The sequence below is a fragment of the Mobula hypostoma genome, chromosome 13 (genome assembly GCF_963921235.1).
Source record: "Mobula hypostoma chromosome 13, sMobHyp1.1, whole genome shotgun sequence".
Classification (NCBI taxonomy): domain Eukaryota; kingdom Metazoa; phylum Chordata; class Chondrichthyes; order Myliobatiformes; family Myliobatidae; genus Mobula; species Mobula hypostoma.
In genome coordinates, this window is record NC_086109.1 from 87,344,585 (window position 1) to 87,357,942 (window position 13,358).

The 13,358-nt window shown below is 42.7% G+C and overlaps 1 protein-coding gene across 1 annotated transcript in view; it reads right to left on the bottom strand.

The window, feature by feature from the left end:
* Positions 1-13,358, bottom strand: part of LOC134355757 (synaptic vesicle glycoprotein 2B-like) — a 201,650-nt gene that overhangs the window by 25,897 nt on the left and 162,395 nt on the right. The window contains exons 5-8 of the mRNA XM_063066120.1: positions 8,450-8,583; positions 6,714-6,803; positions 5,846-5,956; positions 2,916-3,004 (exon numbers count right to left, since the gene is read on the bottom strand). Coding sequence (XP_062922190.1) covers positions 2,916-3,004; positions 5,846-5,956; positions 6,714-6,803; positions 8,450-8,583 — 424 coding nt within the window. The remainder of the gene's footprint in view (positions 1-2,915; positions 3,005-5,845; positions 5,957-6,713; positions 6,804-8,449; positions 8,584-13,358) is intronic.

Sequence of the window (13,358 nt, forward strand, 5' to 3'; positions counted from 1 at the left end):
AGGCGTAATTTCCCAGTGGCCAACTGTTTTTATTCCTATCCCCATTTCCGTTGCAACATGTTGGTCCAAGGCCTCTTCTTCCACCACAATGAGACCATTCTCAATGTGGAGGAGCAACACCATTAAGGTAGCCTCCAACATGATGGCACGAATATCGATTTCCCCTTCCAGTAATTTTTGGCTCTTTCTTTTCTTTTCCCCTCCCCCTTCCTCCTTCTTCTATTCCCCAGTCTGGTCTCTGGCCTCTTCCCTCTTCTCCTCACCTGCCTATCACCTCCCCCTGGTGTCCTTCCTTCTTCCCTTTTTCCCAAGGTTCACCTTTCTCTCTCATCAAATTCCTTCTTCTCCAGCCCTTTACCCTTCCCAACCACCTGGCTACACCTAAAGTCTCCTGAATAGTCCCCCTTCTCCTCCCTCCACCTTTTTATTCTGGCATTTTCCCCCTTCCTTTCCAGTCCCAATGAAGGGTCTCAGCCTAAAATGTCAACTGTTTATTCATTTCCATAGATGCTGCCTGACCTGCTGAGTTCCTTCAGCATTTTGCGTGTGTTGCTCTGGGTTTCCAGTATCTGCAGAATCTCCTGTGTTTAATCATCAGTTTAGTTTTATAAATGCACCTGAAACTAATAGCACCAAACTGCAGTTGACACTCCAGTTTCTTAAAAAAAACATTGCAATTAAAAGTTTCTTCAGAATTTTAAAATTAAATTAATGGTTAATTTACAAATCTTCCTTTTATTGTGAAATCCTCTGTAGAGTTTCTATCATTTACTACTGTCTTTCTTTATGCATTTATCGGATTGGAAGACTTGAAGATTATCTGTGGATATTGTGGATTTTTTTCCCTGTACACAACACAATCATAGGATCACAGAGGTTTGTTATGAAGGAGGAGACAATTTGCTCCATTATGTCCATGTTAGTTGAGAAATAGAAAATCAGCTGATCTGACTTCCCATTTCTTGTTCAATAATCTTATGGATTATGGCACAAATGTATACATTAATATAAATAATATACAGTACATGCAAACTTAAAATATATATTATACTGTGCAAAAGTCTTAGGCACCCTGTAGCTAGGACAGCTAAGACTTTTGCACAGTACCGTAGTGCACGTAGTCTTCTTTGTTTGCTGTGGATGACCAAGACTTCTTCTGTGCCTTGTCTTGCTCTTTGCTCTCCATAAGTATATATATTTGGGTATATACTATACCAATACTTGTGCCAGTTTTGGGGCAGCTCACTCAGCTTTGGTCCCCACCAGACACTCAGCTCTCACCTATGGCTCCAAGTATCTGCTTGCATGTGACAGTGTCCACACCCTAGTAGGCAGGTTAAACCTAGTGAGAGTAGCTGGTGGACTTCATATCCCAGTGAGATAAGGACATGCTTGTCCTAGCATGTGAAGTTAGCTCCGGCAGACTGAGTGGAGGGGATCAACAGTGAAATCCAATGGCCAGGAAGGCGATTCTGTAACGTTTCATGAAGAGCAAAGGGCATGACAAGGCACAGAAGAAGTCATAGTCTTCTACTACAACCAGAGAAGACCCCAGTTGTGACATCTATTCATACCACTGGACCCAGACTTCCCAGATTGAGAAAGTGGAACTGCTCCAGTACAATGGCTTTTTCACCTTAAAAACTCTCCCCCGCACAGGTCTCCTGTCATTGTTGGATATGATGGACAACCAACATCTATAAATACTGTATATAGATACATCACCTCATCAAGCACTGAGTTCCAGATTCTTACCACTCCCTGGCTGATAAAAACATCTCCTCAAAACTGTTCTAATCATTCCATTGTCTCTTTGCTGCCAGTGAGGACTTCTTCCTGTTGAGTGTTACAAAAACTAGCCATCTTATTTCACAATGTCATCATGACGAAGATTCGAATCATACTAAGGAAAAGAAATTTTTCCTCAATAAACTATTGGATCTATTGGTGGCCAATGTACAACTAGGGCCCCCAAGTTTTTGTCTCAGACAGAAATATCTTCCTGATACCTCCCTATCAAAGCCTTTCATAATGTTGAAGATCTTTGTGGGTCACCCTTGAGTCTATCCTTTCCTGCTTAATTTTGATAGAGCAGATGAAAGTGAACTCATGGGATGGTGTTCCATTACCTCGGAATATCCAATCCCTCTGTGAGCAGAGCATTTGCCAAAACAGAAAAGCTAACTTCAAAATTCACTGTTTCAAGGTACATTTAATATCAGAATGGCTGGAAGACCAAGATTTTCCCTGTAGAAGTGGGATGCAGGGGACTCGTTGCTACATCTACGACCAGTCTATTGAAGAAGATGGGGGTGAGGGGTCACTCCCTCCAACAAGCAATCAAGTCCTTGTCAAACTCAGCAGAAGAAAGCAGCAATTGGATTTGGATTAAAAGGAAAGACAACAACTGGGCTGCAAGATGAAGACAGGATGGTATGGAACTGAGGGGGGTGTATCTGGGACGCCACGTAGCACCGTTGAGACGTCGTGGGCTTATCAATGAAACGTCAAAGAAGGAGGGTGCCCACCTGATGACCTTGATGACGTACCTACCCTCCCTCCTTGTCACCACTCCAAGCCCACTACCAACATCGAGGGTGCCGACTTACCGTAGGGATTGAAACATCAAGTCCTAGTAGCTCTACTTCTACAGAGTATGTACACAGCCTGAAATCTGTCCTCTTCACAGAAGTCCATGAAACAAAGAAACCCCATAGAATGATAGAAGCATCAAAGCCCCAAAGTCCCCCCTCCACTCCCACCCACACCAGCCGAAACACCAACTTCCCACCCCCACCCCACCCCCACCATACAAACAGCAGCAGAAGCACTAAAGAATCCATTGTTCCAGAGCCCATAAAACCACATCAAACTTACTTCTCCCTGAAAACATTCTGCTTCTGATCAGCACTAACCTGAAGGACAAGGTAAACCAAACCACTGCCAGGAAAAGAGTTGTCATCCTGTACTTTGGTAAAAAGCACAGCAGCATGTTCTGCCAGACCTGCAAGCAAAAAGGAATATCAAATGTCAGAGAAATGCACACGGATATTAAAAACAAAAACCCTTGGATGCTAGAATTACTCAGGAGATGAGGAAATATTTCCTCCAAGAGGACCACAATCTTGTTGTAGGGTTTGGAGGCCTGGAGAGCTGTGTTGCCTGGAATCAGGCCTTTATGCTTTGGCTCTTCTTAGGGTCACCCATGCCAAACAGGTCAAAGGGTAGAGGTCGGACTAAGAGTGTCCAGGTTCGGGGGATTTAGATCAAGGCTAACAATCCTGACTGGTTAAAAAAACTGTTACAGAAGCAGCAATGAAGAATCCTTCTATATCTGTGTGCGACGGTACTGACAGACAGAGATGGAAGACCTTCATTGCTGCCCTAAACACCAGTGGCATAACGGGCTGTAAGTAAATAAAAGGCAATATTTCTAGAGAAGAGCTTGCTTACATGACTCCATCTTGACGGGAAGCAACTAAATCTGTTAGGATTGGAGCAATACATATATTGGGTTAGATTAGGTAACTGAAATGTTACAGTCTATTAAGTTCAGTAGATTGGGCTTCCTGCAGTCAGATTTTATTTTTAAGCCTAAATATACTGTAGAAGGAAAACAGAGCTCATGTTTCATCAGAACTGGGAAAAGTTATAGATAAAGCATTTGGCACATCAAAAATATTTTATCTTTAACTTTTCCATTTCTGATGAAACATCATTGACCTAAAACATTAACTGTATTTTTCCTTGCAATGATGCTGCCTGATTTTCTGAGTACTTCCAACTGCTTTGGATTTAATTCATGCTACTCTCTTCAGTAGTATTGTTAATAGCTGGGGTCACCCATCTTGGAAAGACACTGCCCAGAAGAAGGCAATGGCAAACCACTTCTGTAGGAAGATATGCCAAGAACAATCATGGCCAATGACCATGCTCGCCTATGTCAAATAACACGGCACATAATGATGATGATGATACTCTCTTCAGTGCCGATGCTCAGTCAGTGAGTTAAGAATGTACATTATGAGGGCAAAGATAGATTAAATGCAAGCAGGCTATTTCTATGAGAAGGTGGGGGAGGGGAGGAAGAAGTACAGGGTGGCAGGTGATAGGTGAAACCCAGAGAGGGGGAGTGCTGAGGTTGGGTAAGACTAGCACTTAAGTTTAAGGGTGAAAGGTGAAATATTTAAGGGAAACCTGAGGGGGAAACTTCTTCACTCAGAGGATGGTCAGAATGTGGAATGAGCTGCAGTGGAAGTGGTGAATGGAATGCTGATGATTCCAAAAAATGCCACAAAGTTGTTATATGTGCACTGTTGGATTAGAGTGCAAAATTGTTATTTTTTTCTTGTAGTTTAAATTTCCTCTGTTCGCTTGAATTTTGATATAAGTATGTCCAGTTAATTTTCCAACAATTATGGTACAGTTTGCTTCTGTGTTTTCCTAGAAGCCTCTTAGTTTTCTGTAAAGGGTGTCACGTCACTTGAATCTGATCTGACTAGTTGTCGCTGGGATTTTGTTATCTCTAAACTTGCATATGACCACAACTACTTTTTCCATGCCTTTTCTTGGTTTTCTCAGCTCCTCCCTCTTTGTTCATCTCCTGTTCTTGAAACACTTAAAACAGCCGTAAACAACAATTTTTATGCTTTTGTCTTGACTACCAAAGAACCTTTGGATTGCAAAAGCATCCAGGATCCAGCACCACCTTCTAGACGAACATACATTGATTTCACAATGTACAGGTGTTTATCACATGGTTGTGTGGGGAGTTGCTGTGTTCAAAATGGCTGTTACCCGTTCTACTTTGTTAGATGGACAGCAGTTTAAAATTGTAATTGGGCATACATATGAAAGGCACTAAACAAATGCATGTCTTTATTTTAGAAATATATGCAGTACTGTGCAAAAATCTTAGGTACATATCTATATCTAGGGTGCCTAAGATTTTTGCGCAGTACTGTAGTGATTTTATATATTGCACTATACTGCTGCCGCACAAAAAAAGCAAATTTCATGACATCTGTGAGTGATGATAAACCTGATTCTGATATGGGTCTCTATAGTGGACTGAGAGTGGGAAGGGGGCAGGGAGAGGGGAATCATAGTTGGGAAAAGGGGAAGGGAAAGTGGAGGGAGTGGAAAGCACCAGAGAGACATTCTGTAATGATCAATAAACCAATTGCTTGGAATTAAAATGACCTTGCCTGGTATCTCAGGCTGGGTGTGTCTGCACCACACCAACTCCCTCCACCCCTGCCCCTGGCACTCCTTCTCTGCCACCTGTCCCACACCCCTCCTTCACACGCCACCCTCACCATTCCCAACATCCTTTGCTCCCACCAGATTTGCCAACTCACTTTCTACTCCATGTTGACAAATACAGTAGTGTGCTGTACTTCCAGAAGTTTCACTAATCAGTGACTACATTTTCAATTACTGCTTTGGTATCTGATTTTTAACGTGAATATGCTTTTGGGCACACATACACAGTAAAACACATAAAGTGCTGGAGACTCAGCAAGTCAGGCAGCAGCTATGGAGGGAATAAAGGGTTGATGTTTCAGGCTGCAACCTTTCATCAGTTCACATACAGCATTAGCTTAATTAGCATTGACATGATCATAGTGCCGTGATTGGATTCATGGGAAGAAATCTGAGAGCTGTTATCCAAAAGTCATTGTGGATCTTGCTCTTTCACAAACCAACCTTATTGGCCTCTAAACTAGAAAGGTTCAAGTCTGTAACCAGGCCACTGAACAAGCAGATAAACTTTCTCTCACTCCCTGAGTAACTCATCAGTGAGAGGAACTGTTGTATCATAGTGTGTTTGAGTCATACAGACCTGCTTCACTACGGTCATAATCCTGACCAGCCAGCGCTGGAACCAAGTGCCCGTGGAGCTCTGAATCTCAATGAACTCATCCATTTGTATTGGGGTTTTTATATGGGATACCTGCAAAAAACCATAAAGTTATTGATTTATTGGTGCTGATATTCCGCCATCCCTTCCGGCCCCTTTCAACACCCCTCAGTTCACATAAGGATTGACATAGTGAGCAAGTGTTTCTGGAAGTGACATTAGAAAGGTCTATAAGACTGGTCCACACTTGGAAGGATGATTTTTGGTGGAAGGAGAGAAAGTATGAGAGAAGAAAGAAAGTAGGGACTTGAAATTAAGGGAAGGAAGAGGGGATGATCAAGAAAGAGAGGGCATAGAAAGAGAGATGTAGAGTGAGAAGCAAGGGAGAAAACAACAGGAATTCTGTAGATGCTGGAAATTCAAGCAACATATATCAAAGTTGCTGGTGAACGCAGCAGGCCAAGCAGCATCTATAGGAAGAGGCGCAGTCGACGTTTCAGGCCGAGACCCTTCGTCAGGACTAACAAGGGAGAAAGTTTGCTGGAAAATGAGGCAGGTGTGAGAGAGAAGAGGGATTGGGAGAAGGGGCTACTGCAATAGCTGAGCGGGAATAGTGGACAGGAGGAAGGAGGAAGCGAGTGGCTAGAGTGAGAGAGGAACAGGGAAGGGAGGAGATGGAGAGAATGCAATTCATCCCAAGCCACCGCTGCGTACGGGTTGGTAGAGAGCGAGGGTACAAGCTCTCATCCCCGGAGAACAGTACTGGTGTGGAGAAGGGGAAGATTCCTGTGACAAAGTGAAAACATCACCACATTCAAAGCCCTCCTGGCTGAGGCTTATTTCATCTCACCGTGAACACAGCTTCAGGATGGCCTTTAGCTCTCATGTTTGTGTCATAAATCTGCTTTAAGATCATCCAGGCTTCATCATGCTTCCCAATCTATCAAACAAAAAATTTAACGAACCATTAACTTTAGAAAGTTGCATTATCAAAAGACTTCTGTTTTCTTCCTATTGTTGTTTGTGGGATTCACTACATCTTGTTGTTCCCAGTTCCTGCTAATCCCTCAGTCTTCACTGACATTCATTCTGATCTCAGAGACCTCCTCCAATTTCACGTCCTACAGTGCACACTTCTGACTCAAGTCAAATGGACATTGATGGCTTCTTCCTCTCCATCAATGGTGGGAATCCATTCTTCCAACACATGTGACAGCTGTATAGCACTGCATGTAAAGCTTTTGCCTTTTCGGTGAGCTTTCCCCCATGGCTCACTGGTCTCCTTTGCACAATCTCCAGCTTGAGCTAGCATGCCTACTCCCTAACTTAATGTGATTCATATCCTTACTTGTCAGGGATACCTCTACTGATCCCAGACAATTGTAACCCATCCTGAATGATCTTCCATGTCCCATAACATCCTAACTGGCCCAACTGAGACACTTGATCTCCCTGTTCATCTTGTGGGCCACAAGCTTCCCGACTCACACCACAGACCACACACCACATACCACATGTGTGCAAAAGGAAACACCTTTCCAAATGTAAGGTGATTCACTGGGACACATCATGATGTTTTGTGATCAACTTAACTGTGGAGCGACAGATCCTTAATAATCCAATAGTTGTCAATCAATGCCATTAAGGCACATTTCCAGGCACATTACCATTTTTAGACCATCCGTACTCTCTATATATTAAAGACCAGAATATACAGGAGCAGAATTAGGGCATTTAGTCAATCAAGTTTTCTCCAGCATTCCATCATGGCTGATTTATTTTCCCCCTCAACCCCATTCCCCTGCCTTCTCCCTGTAACCATTGATGCCCTGACTAATTAAGAACCCTATCAAGCCCCACTTTAAATATACCCATAACCTGGCCTCCAGAGCCATCTGTGGCAACGAATTCAACAGATCCACTGCCACCTAGCTAAAGAAATTTCACCTCGTCTCAGTTCTAAAAGGGCATCCTTCTATTCTGCGGATGTGTCCTCTGGTCCTAGACTCCCCCTCCCCCCACTATAGGAAACATCCTCTAAACATCCTCTCTCTGGCCCTTGCAATATTAAACAGGTTTTATTCAGATCCCTCCCCCATCATTTTTCTGAACTAGAATGAGTATAGGCCCTGAGCCATCAAATGCTGCTTGTATGATTAAATATACAATACTGTGCAAAAGTCTTAGGCACTCAAGCTATATACTGTATGTGTGCGCCTAAGCCCTTTACAGAGGACAGTAAGCCATTTTTATATCATTTCCCATGTGGTTAATTGTGATTTGATTTGAAGCACATGATGGAAAGGCATCCATCTCCATCCTCTCTTTATTTGCCCTTGAAACAGCAATATCTGTGAGTCCAAGTTTTTGTTAATATTAGTAAACATTTAGTAGATACAGTGCTGTGCAAAAGTCTAAGGCACCTGAGCTATATATGTGCCTAAGACTTTTGCACAGTACTGTGTTTTAATGTACAACATAGGCTAAGACATCCCAGGGCAGAAGTGAAACTTTTCAAGAATGAAACATGTCTAGGGATCCTCTCTTAGAGATCTGTGCAAGAGCAGCAGCTTCTCGGGTGCTTACCTCCAGTAAGTATCGTGGGCTTTCCGGCATGAATACAAGACCAATGAGGGCAGAGAGGCAAGGAATAGCACACACGACGACAAACAGGCGCCAGCTGTGGAACTGGAAGGACGAACCCATGCTGAAGCCCCAGCCTGCAACAGAGGGAGAGGTCTGTAAATGGACACTGCCACCTGTGCTGGCTAAGGTGAAGGATAAAAGTGGACTGCAATACTCTATGCGTTTGTGAGGTTTTCCTTTGCCAGAAAATCCACAGCCTGAGTTCCTGAGAGTACCGATTTGGAGCTCAACAGACTGTGGCTGATCTGACTCATGTAATGGCTCTTCACGTGGGCTGGACACCTTGTGTCAGTAGAAACATTGACCATATGGACAATCTCAGGATTGCAAAGTGCTTGGCACAGATCAGAAACAGAAAGAACACTCTAAGTTTTTTTTTCCAAATAAGTACCAAAAGTCAAAAAAGAGTCAAATGTAAATTTATTATATGTCATCGTATTCCACCTTGAGATTCATTTTCTTGCAGGCATTTACAGGAAAATAAAGGAATACAACAGAATAATTATACAAGTAGAGAACATTCTGGTCATGCATTTGGGGGGGGGATGATTTTGTGTGTGTGTGTGTGTGTGTGTGTGTGTGTGTGTGTGTGTGTGTGTGTATTTGGGCATCACAGCAACACAACAATTAGTACAATGCTATTACAGCTCAGGACATTGGAGACTAGAGTTCAGTTCTGGCGTCCTCTGTTAGGAGTCCCAATTGGTCATTGCAACCTGTGATTAGGTTAGGGTTAAATAGGGGTTGCTGGCATGGCACGGATTGAAGGACCAGGGAGTCTTACTCTGCATTGTATCTCTAAATAAATATACCTGTGTGTCTGTGCCTACATTTGTCTGTGCATTTTTGTGTCTGTCTGTCTGTGTGTATCTGTTCGTATCTGTGTGTGTGTGTTGTGTCTGTGTGTCTGTGCGTGTGTAGCCTAGCAGACCCAAAGCTCGGATTTGACACCGCTAAGCGTATTAGACTTGCTGCTCGAGCAAACAGATTAATCAACAGAGGACTGAATTTAATTATGATTTCAGTCATATTCTATTGAATTGTCCAATTAAACTCAGCTAGTAATGTGGAGGAGTGAAGTCATATCCTATCAGTTAAGAAAATTTAAATTTAGTTGATTGAATAAATGCGTGAAATTATTGCATTGTGGTTTACCACTATTCTGCAAAGGAAGGTAAACAGTCATCTTTACCTGGTCTGGACAATACATGGTTAGCTTCTGAAATAGATGGCTAGCCATTTTGTTCAAAGGTACAGTGGTGCTAGAAAGTTTGTGAACCCTGTAGAATTTTCTCTATTTCTGCATAAATATGACCTAAAATGTGATCAGATCTTCACGCAAATCCTACAACTAGATAAAGAGAACACAATTAAACAAATAACACAAAAACATTATACTTGTTCATTTATTTATTAAGAAAAATGATCCATTATTACATGTAGTTGTTGGAAGAGGTATGTGAACCTCTGGGGTAATACCTTCTACAAAAGCTTTTTGGAATCAGGTGTTCCTATCGACGAGATGAGATTGGAAGTGTGGGTTGTAGAGATACCCTGCCCTATAAAAAAGACACACAAAGTCAGATTACTGACAGAGCCTGCTCTTCTAAAGAAAGATCAGTTTATATGCACCATGCCTCGATCAAAACAACTTCCAGAGGACCTCAGAAGAAGAATTGTAAAGATGCATGAAGCTGGAAAAGGCTAAGAGAGTATTTCTAAAGACCTGAGTGTTCATCAGCCCACAGTAAAAGAAATTGTTTACAAATGGAAGAAACTTAATACTGTTGCTACTCTCCCAAGGAGTGGGCATCCTGCAAAGATCATACCAAGAGCACAACATGCAATGCTGAAGGAGGTGAAAAAGAACCCAAGGGTAACAGCAAAAGACCTGCAGAAATCTCTAGAGCTTGCTAAAGTCTCTGTTCATGTGTGAACTATAAGAAAAAACTGAATTAGAATGGTGTTCATAGAAGGACACCATTAAGGAAACGACTGCTCTCCAAAGAAAAACATTGCTGCACATCTCAAGTTTGCAAAAGACCACCTGAATGTTCTACAATGCTCCTGGGACAATGTCCTGTGGACAGATAAGACAGAAATTAAAATTTTTGGCAGAAATTGCTATGTTTGGAGAAAAAAGGGCACTGCACACCAACACCAAAACCTCATTCCAACTGTGAAGCATGGTGCAAGGAGCATCATGGTTTGGGGCTGCTTTGCAACCTCAGGGCCTGGATAGCTTGCAATCATTGAAGGAACAACTAATTCCAAATTTTCTTAAGACATTTTACAGGAGAATGTCAGGGTAGCAGTCCATCACATGAAGCTTAATAGAAGTTGAATAATGCAACAGGACAATGTCCCAAAAGACAAGAGTAAATCAACAACAGAATGGCTTAAAAAGAAGAAAATTGTGTTTTGGAGTTGCCGAGGTCCTGACCTTAATCCTGTAGAAATGTTGTGGAAGGACCTGAAGTAAGCAGTACATGCAAAAAAGCATGCCAACATCCCAGAGTTGAAGCTGTATTGTAAAGAGAAATGGCCTAAAGTTCTTTAAAGCCGATGTGCTGGACTGTTACCAAAAATATTTGGTTGAAGTTATTGCTGTACAAGAGGACCACACCAGTTACTGAAAGCAAAGGTTCATATACTTTTTCCAACAAATACATGTAATATTGGATAATTTTTCACAATAAATAAATAAACAAGTATAATTTTTGTGTTACTTATTTAATTCGGTTCTCTCTATCTAGTTTTAGGACTTACGTGAACATCTTATCACATTTTAGGTCATATTTATGAAGAAATCGAAAACATTCTACCAGGTTCACAAACTTTCTAGCACCACTGTAAATACACTTAATGTCCACCCTATTAGGTAAACCTGTACACCTTCTCATTATTGCAAGCATCTGATCAGCCAATCTTGTGGGAGCAACTCAATGCATAAAAGCATGTAGACATGGTCAAGAGGTTCAATTGTTGTTCAGACCAGGGGAAAGGAATGTGATCTAAGTAACTTTGACCTCAGAATGATTGTTGGTGCCAGATGGGGTGGTTTGAGTATCTCACGATCTGCTGATCTCCTAGGATTTTCACTCACAACAGTCTAGAATTTACAAAGAATGGTGCAAAAAAAACCCCCCCAAAAAAATCAACATCCAATGAGTGGCAGATCTGTGGGCAAAAATACCTCGCAAATGAGACAGGTCAGAGGAGAATGGCCAGACTGGTTCAATCTGACAGGGAAGGTGGCAGTAACTCAAATAGCTACATGTTACAACAGTGGTGTACGGAAGAGCATCTCTGAAGGCACAGCATGTTGCACCTTGAAGTGGATGGGCCACAGCGGCCGAAGAACCCAAACATGCACACAGCGGTCACTTTATTAGGGTACAGGAGGTAACAAATAAAGCGGTCACTCTGTGTAAGTGGCAGCTTTGCATTCAGTAAGGGAATTTTCAAGAAAGCAAGAACTCTGATTTATGAACCAATGCATTATGGTTCTAGGTCTGAATATAATTTTACAGCGCCTTGGTAGCCATTGAGTGTTGGATGTGCCAACACTTTGCCCATGTTCAATTTCCTTTTAGTCATCCTGCATGGTTAGTGCAGCTTCATTTGCATGCATAACTTTAGAAGGTGGAAGATGGTTGTCCTGGTGCCCAGAGGGATGGTAGCCATTGTCCGAGGCCCAGAACACATCACTCCCTTTGACCGTGGATGTCTCATTTCCACATTGAAGAATCTGAGAGGGATCGTTTCCTCAGATTGGAGAAGCTTTGACCAAGAAGCACACAGGGGTCAGCACCTGACCTTTTGCGACTCAGGTGAAAAGAAATCTCTTCCTTCATAGTATTCTGAACCTTTGGAATTCTCTGTCCTAGGGAGCTTTGGATGTTCAGTCATTCCAGAGAAGCAACACTGCAGCCACTGGAACTCAAAATACAACGGATATGCAGATCAGGCAGGAATGTGGTTGAGATACAGGATCAGCTGTGAACAGATTGAGTTATAGAACAGATTCAAGGGCCGTTAAGCCTCCCCTCAGGTTCAGGTTCTAATTCATTTATTTTTCACATGTACATTGTAACATACATTGAAATATGTCATTTAAGTTAGCAACCAACACAACCTAAGGATGTGCTGGGGGCAGTCCACAAGGGTCAACATAGATTTCAGCTCCAACGTAACCAGCCCACCATTTTCTGCAGGATGACAACAACAGCAACAAAACAAAACAGCAACAGCAAAACATCCATCCACACACTCAGACATGCAGACAGCCTTCCAACCTAGGACAGGCTGCTTCCAGACTCCCAGCCTCCCATGGACACATAGTCTTGCAGATATAAGGCCTCCGACTTTCCCAGTGGACATGGACTTGGAGACCCAGGGCCATGGCCACTGGAGCTCAATTTCAGGACTTCCGATCGACCAAGTTTCAATCTTTGGTCTCAACCCCAGGACTCGGGAATGACAGGACCGCAAACTCCAGACTTGCAGACTCACATACCTTGTGCCTCCAACTGCCACGGGTCTGGGGGTCTCTTTAACTTGAGGGGCCCCAAAATCCCTCATCCTTGCTGGTCTACATCCACAGTGCTTTACAACCCGACAAGCCTCCTGCTTCTAATTTTTCAATTCTTATAGTCATAGACTCACAGAACACTTTAGCACAGAAACAGGCCCTTTGGCCCATCTAGGTCATGCTGAACTGTTGATATGCCTGGTCCCATCAACCTGCACCCAGACCATTGCCCTCCAAAGTAATGCAGCAGCAGAGAAAATACTGAACATTTGTCACTTCTCAAGCAATTGGCATAGATCCACACTCAACTAAGTT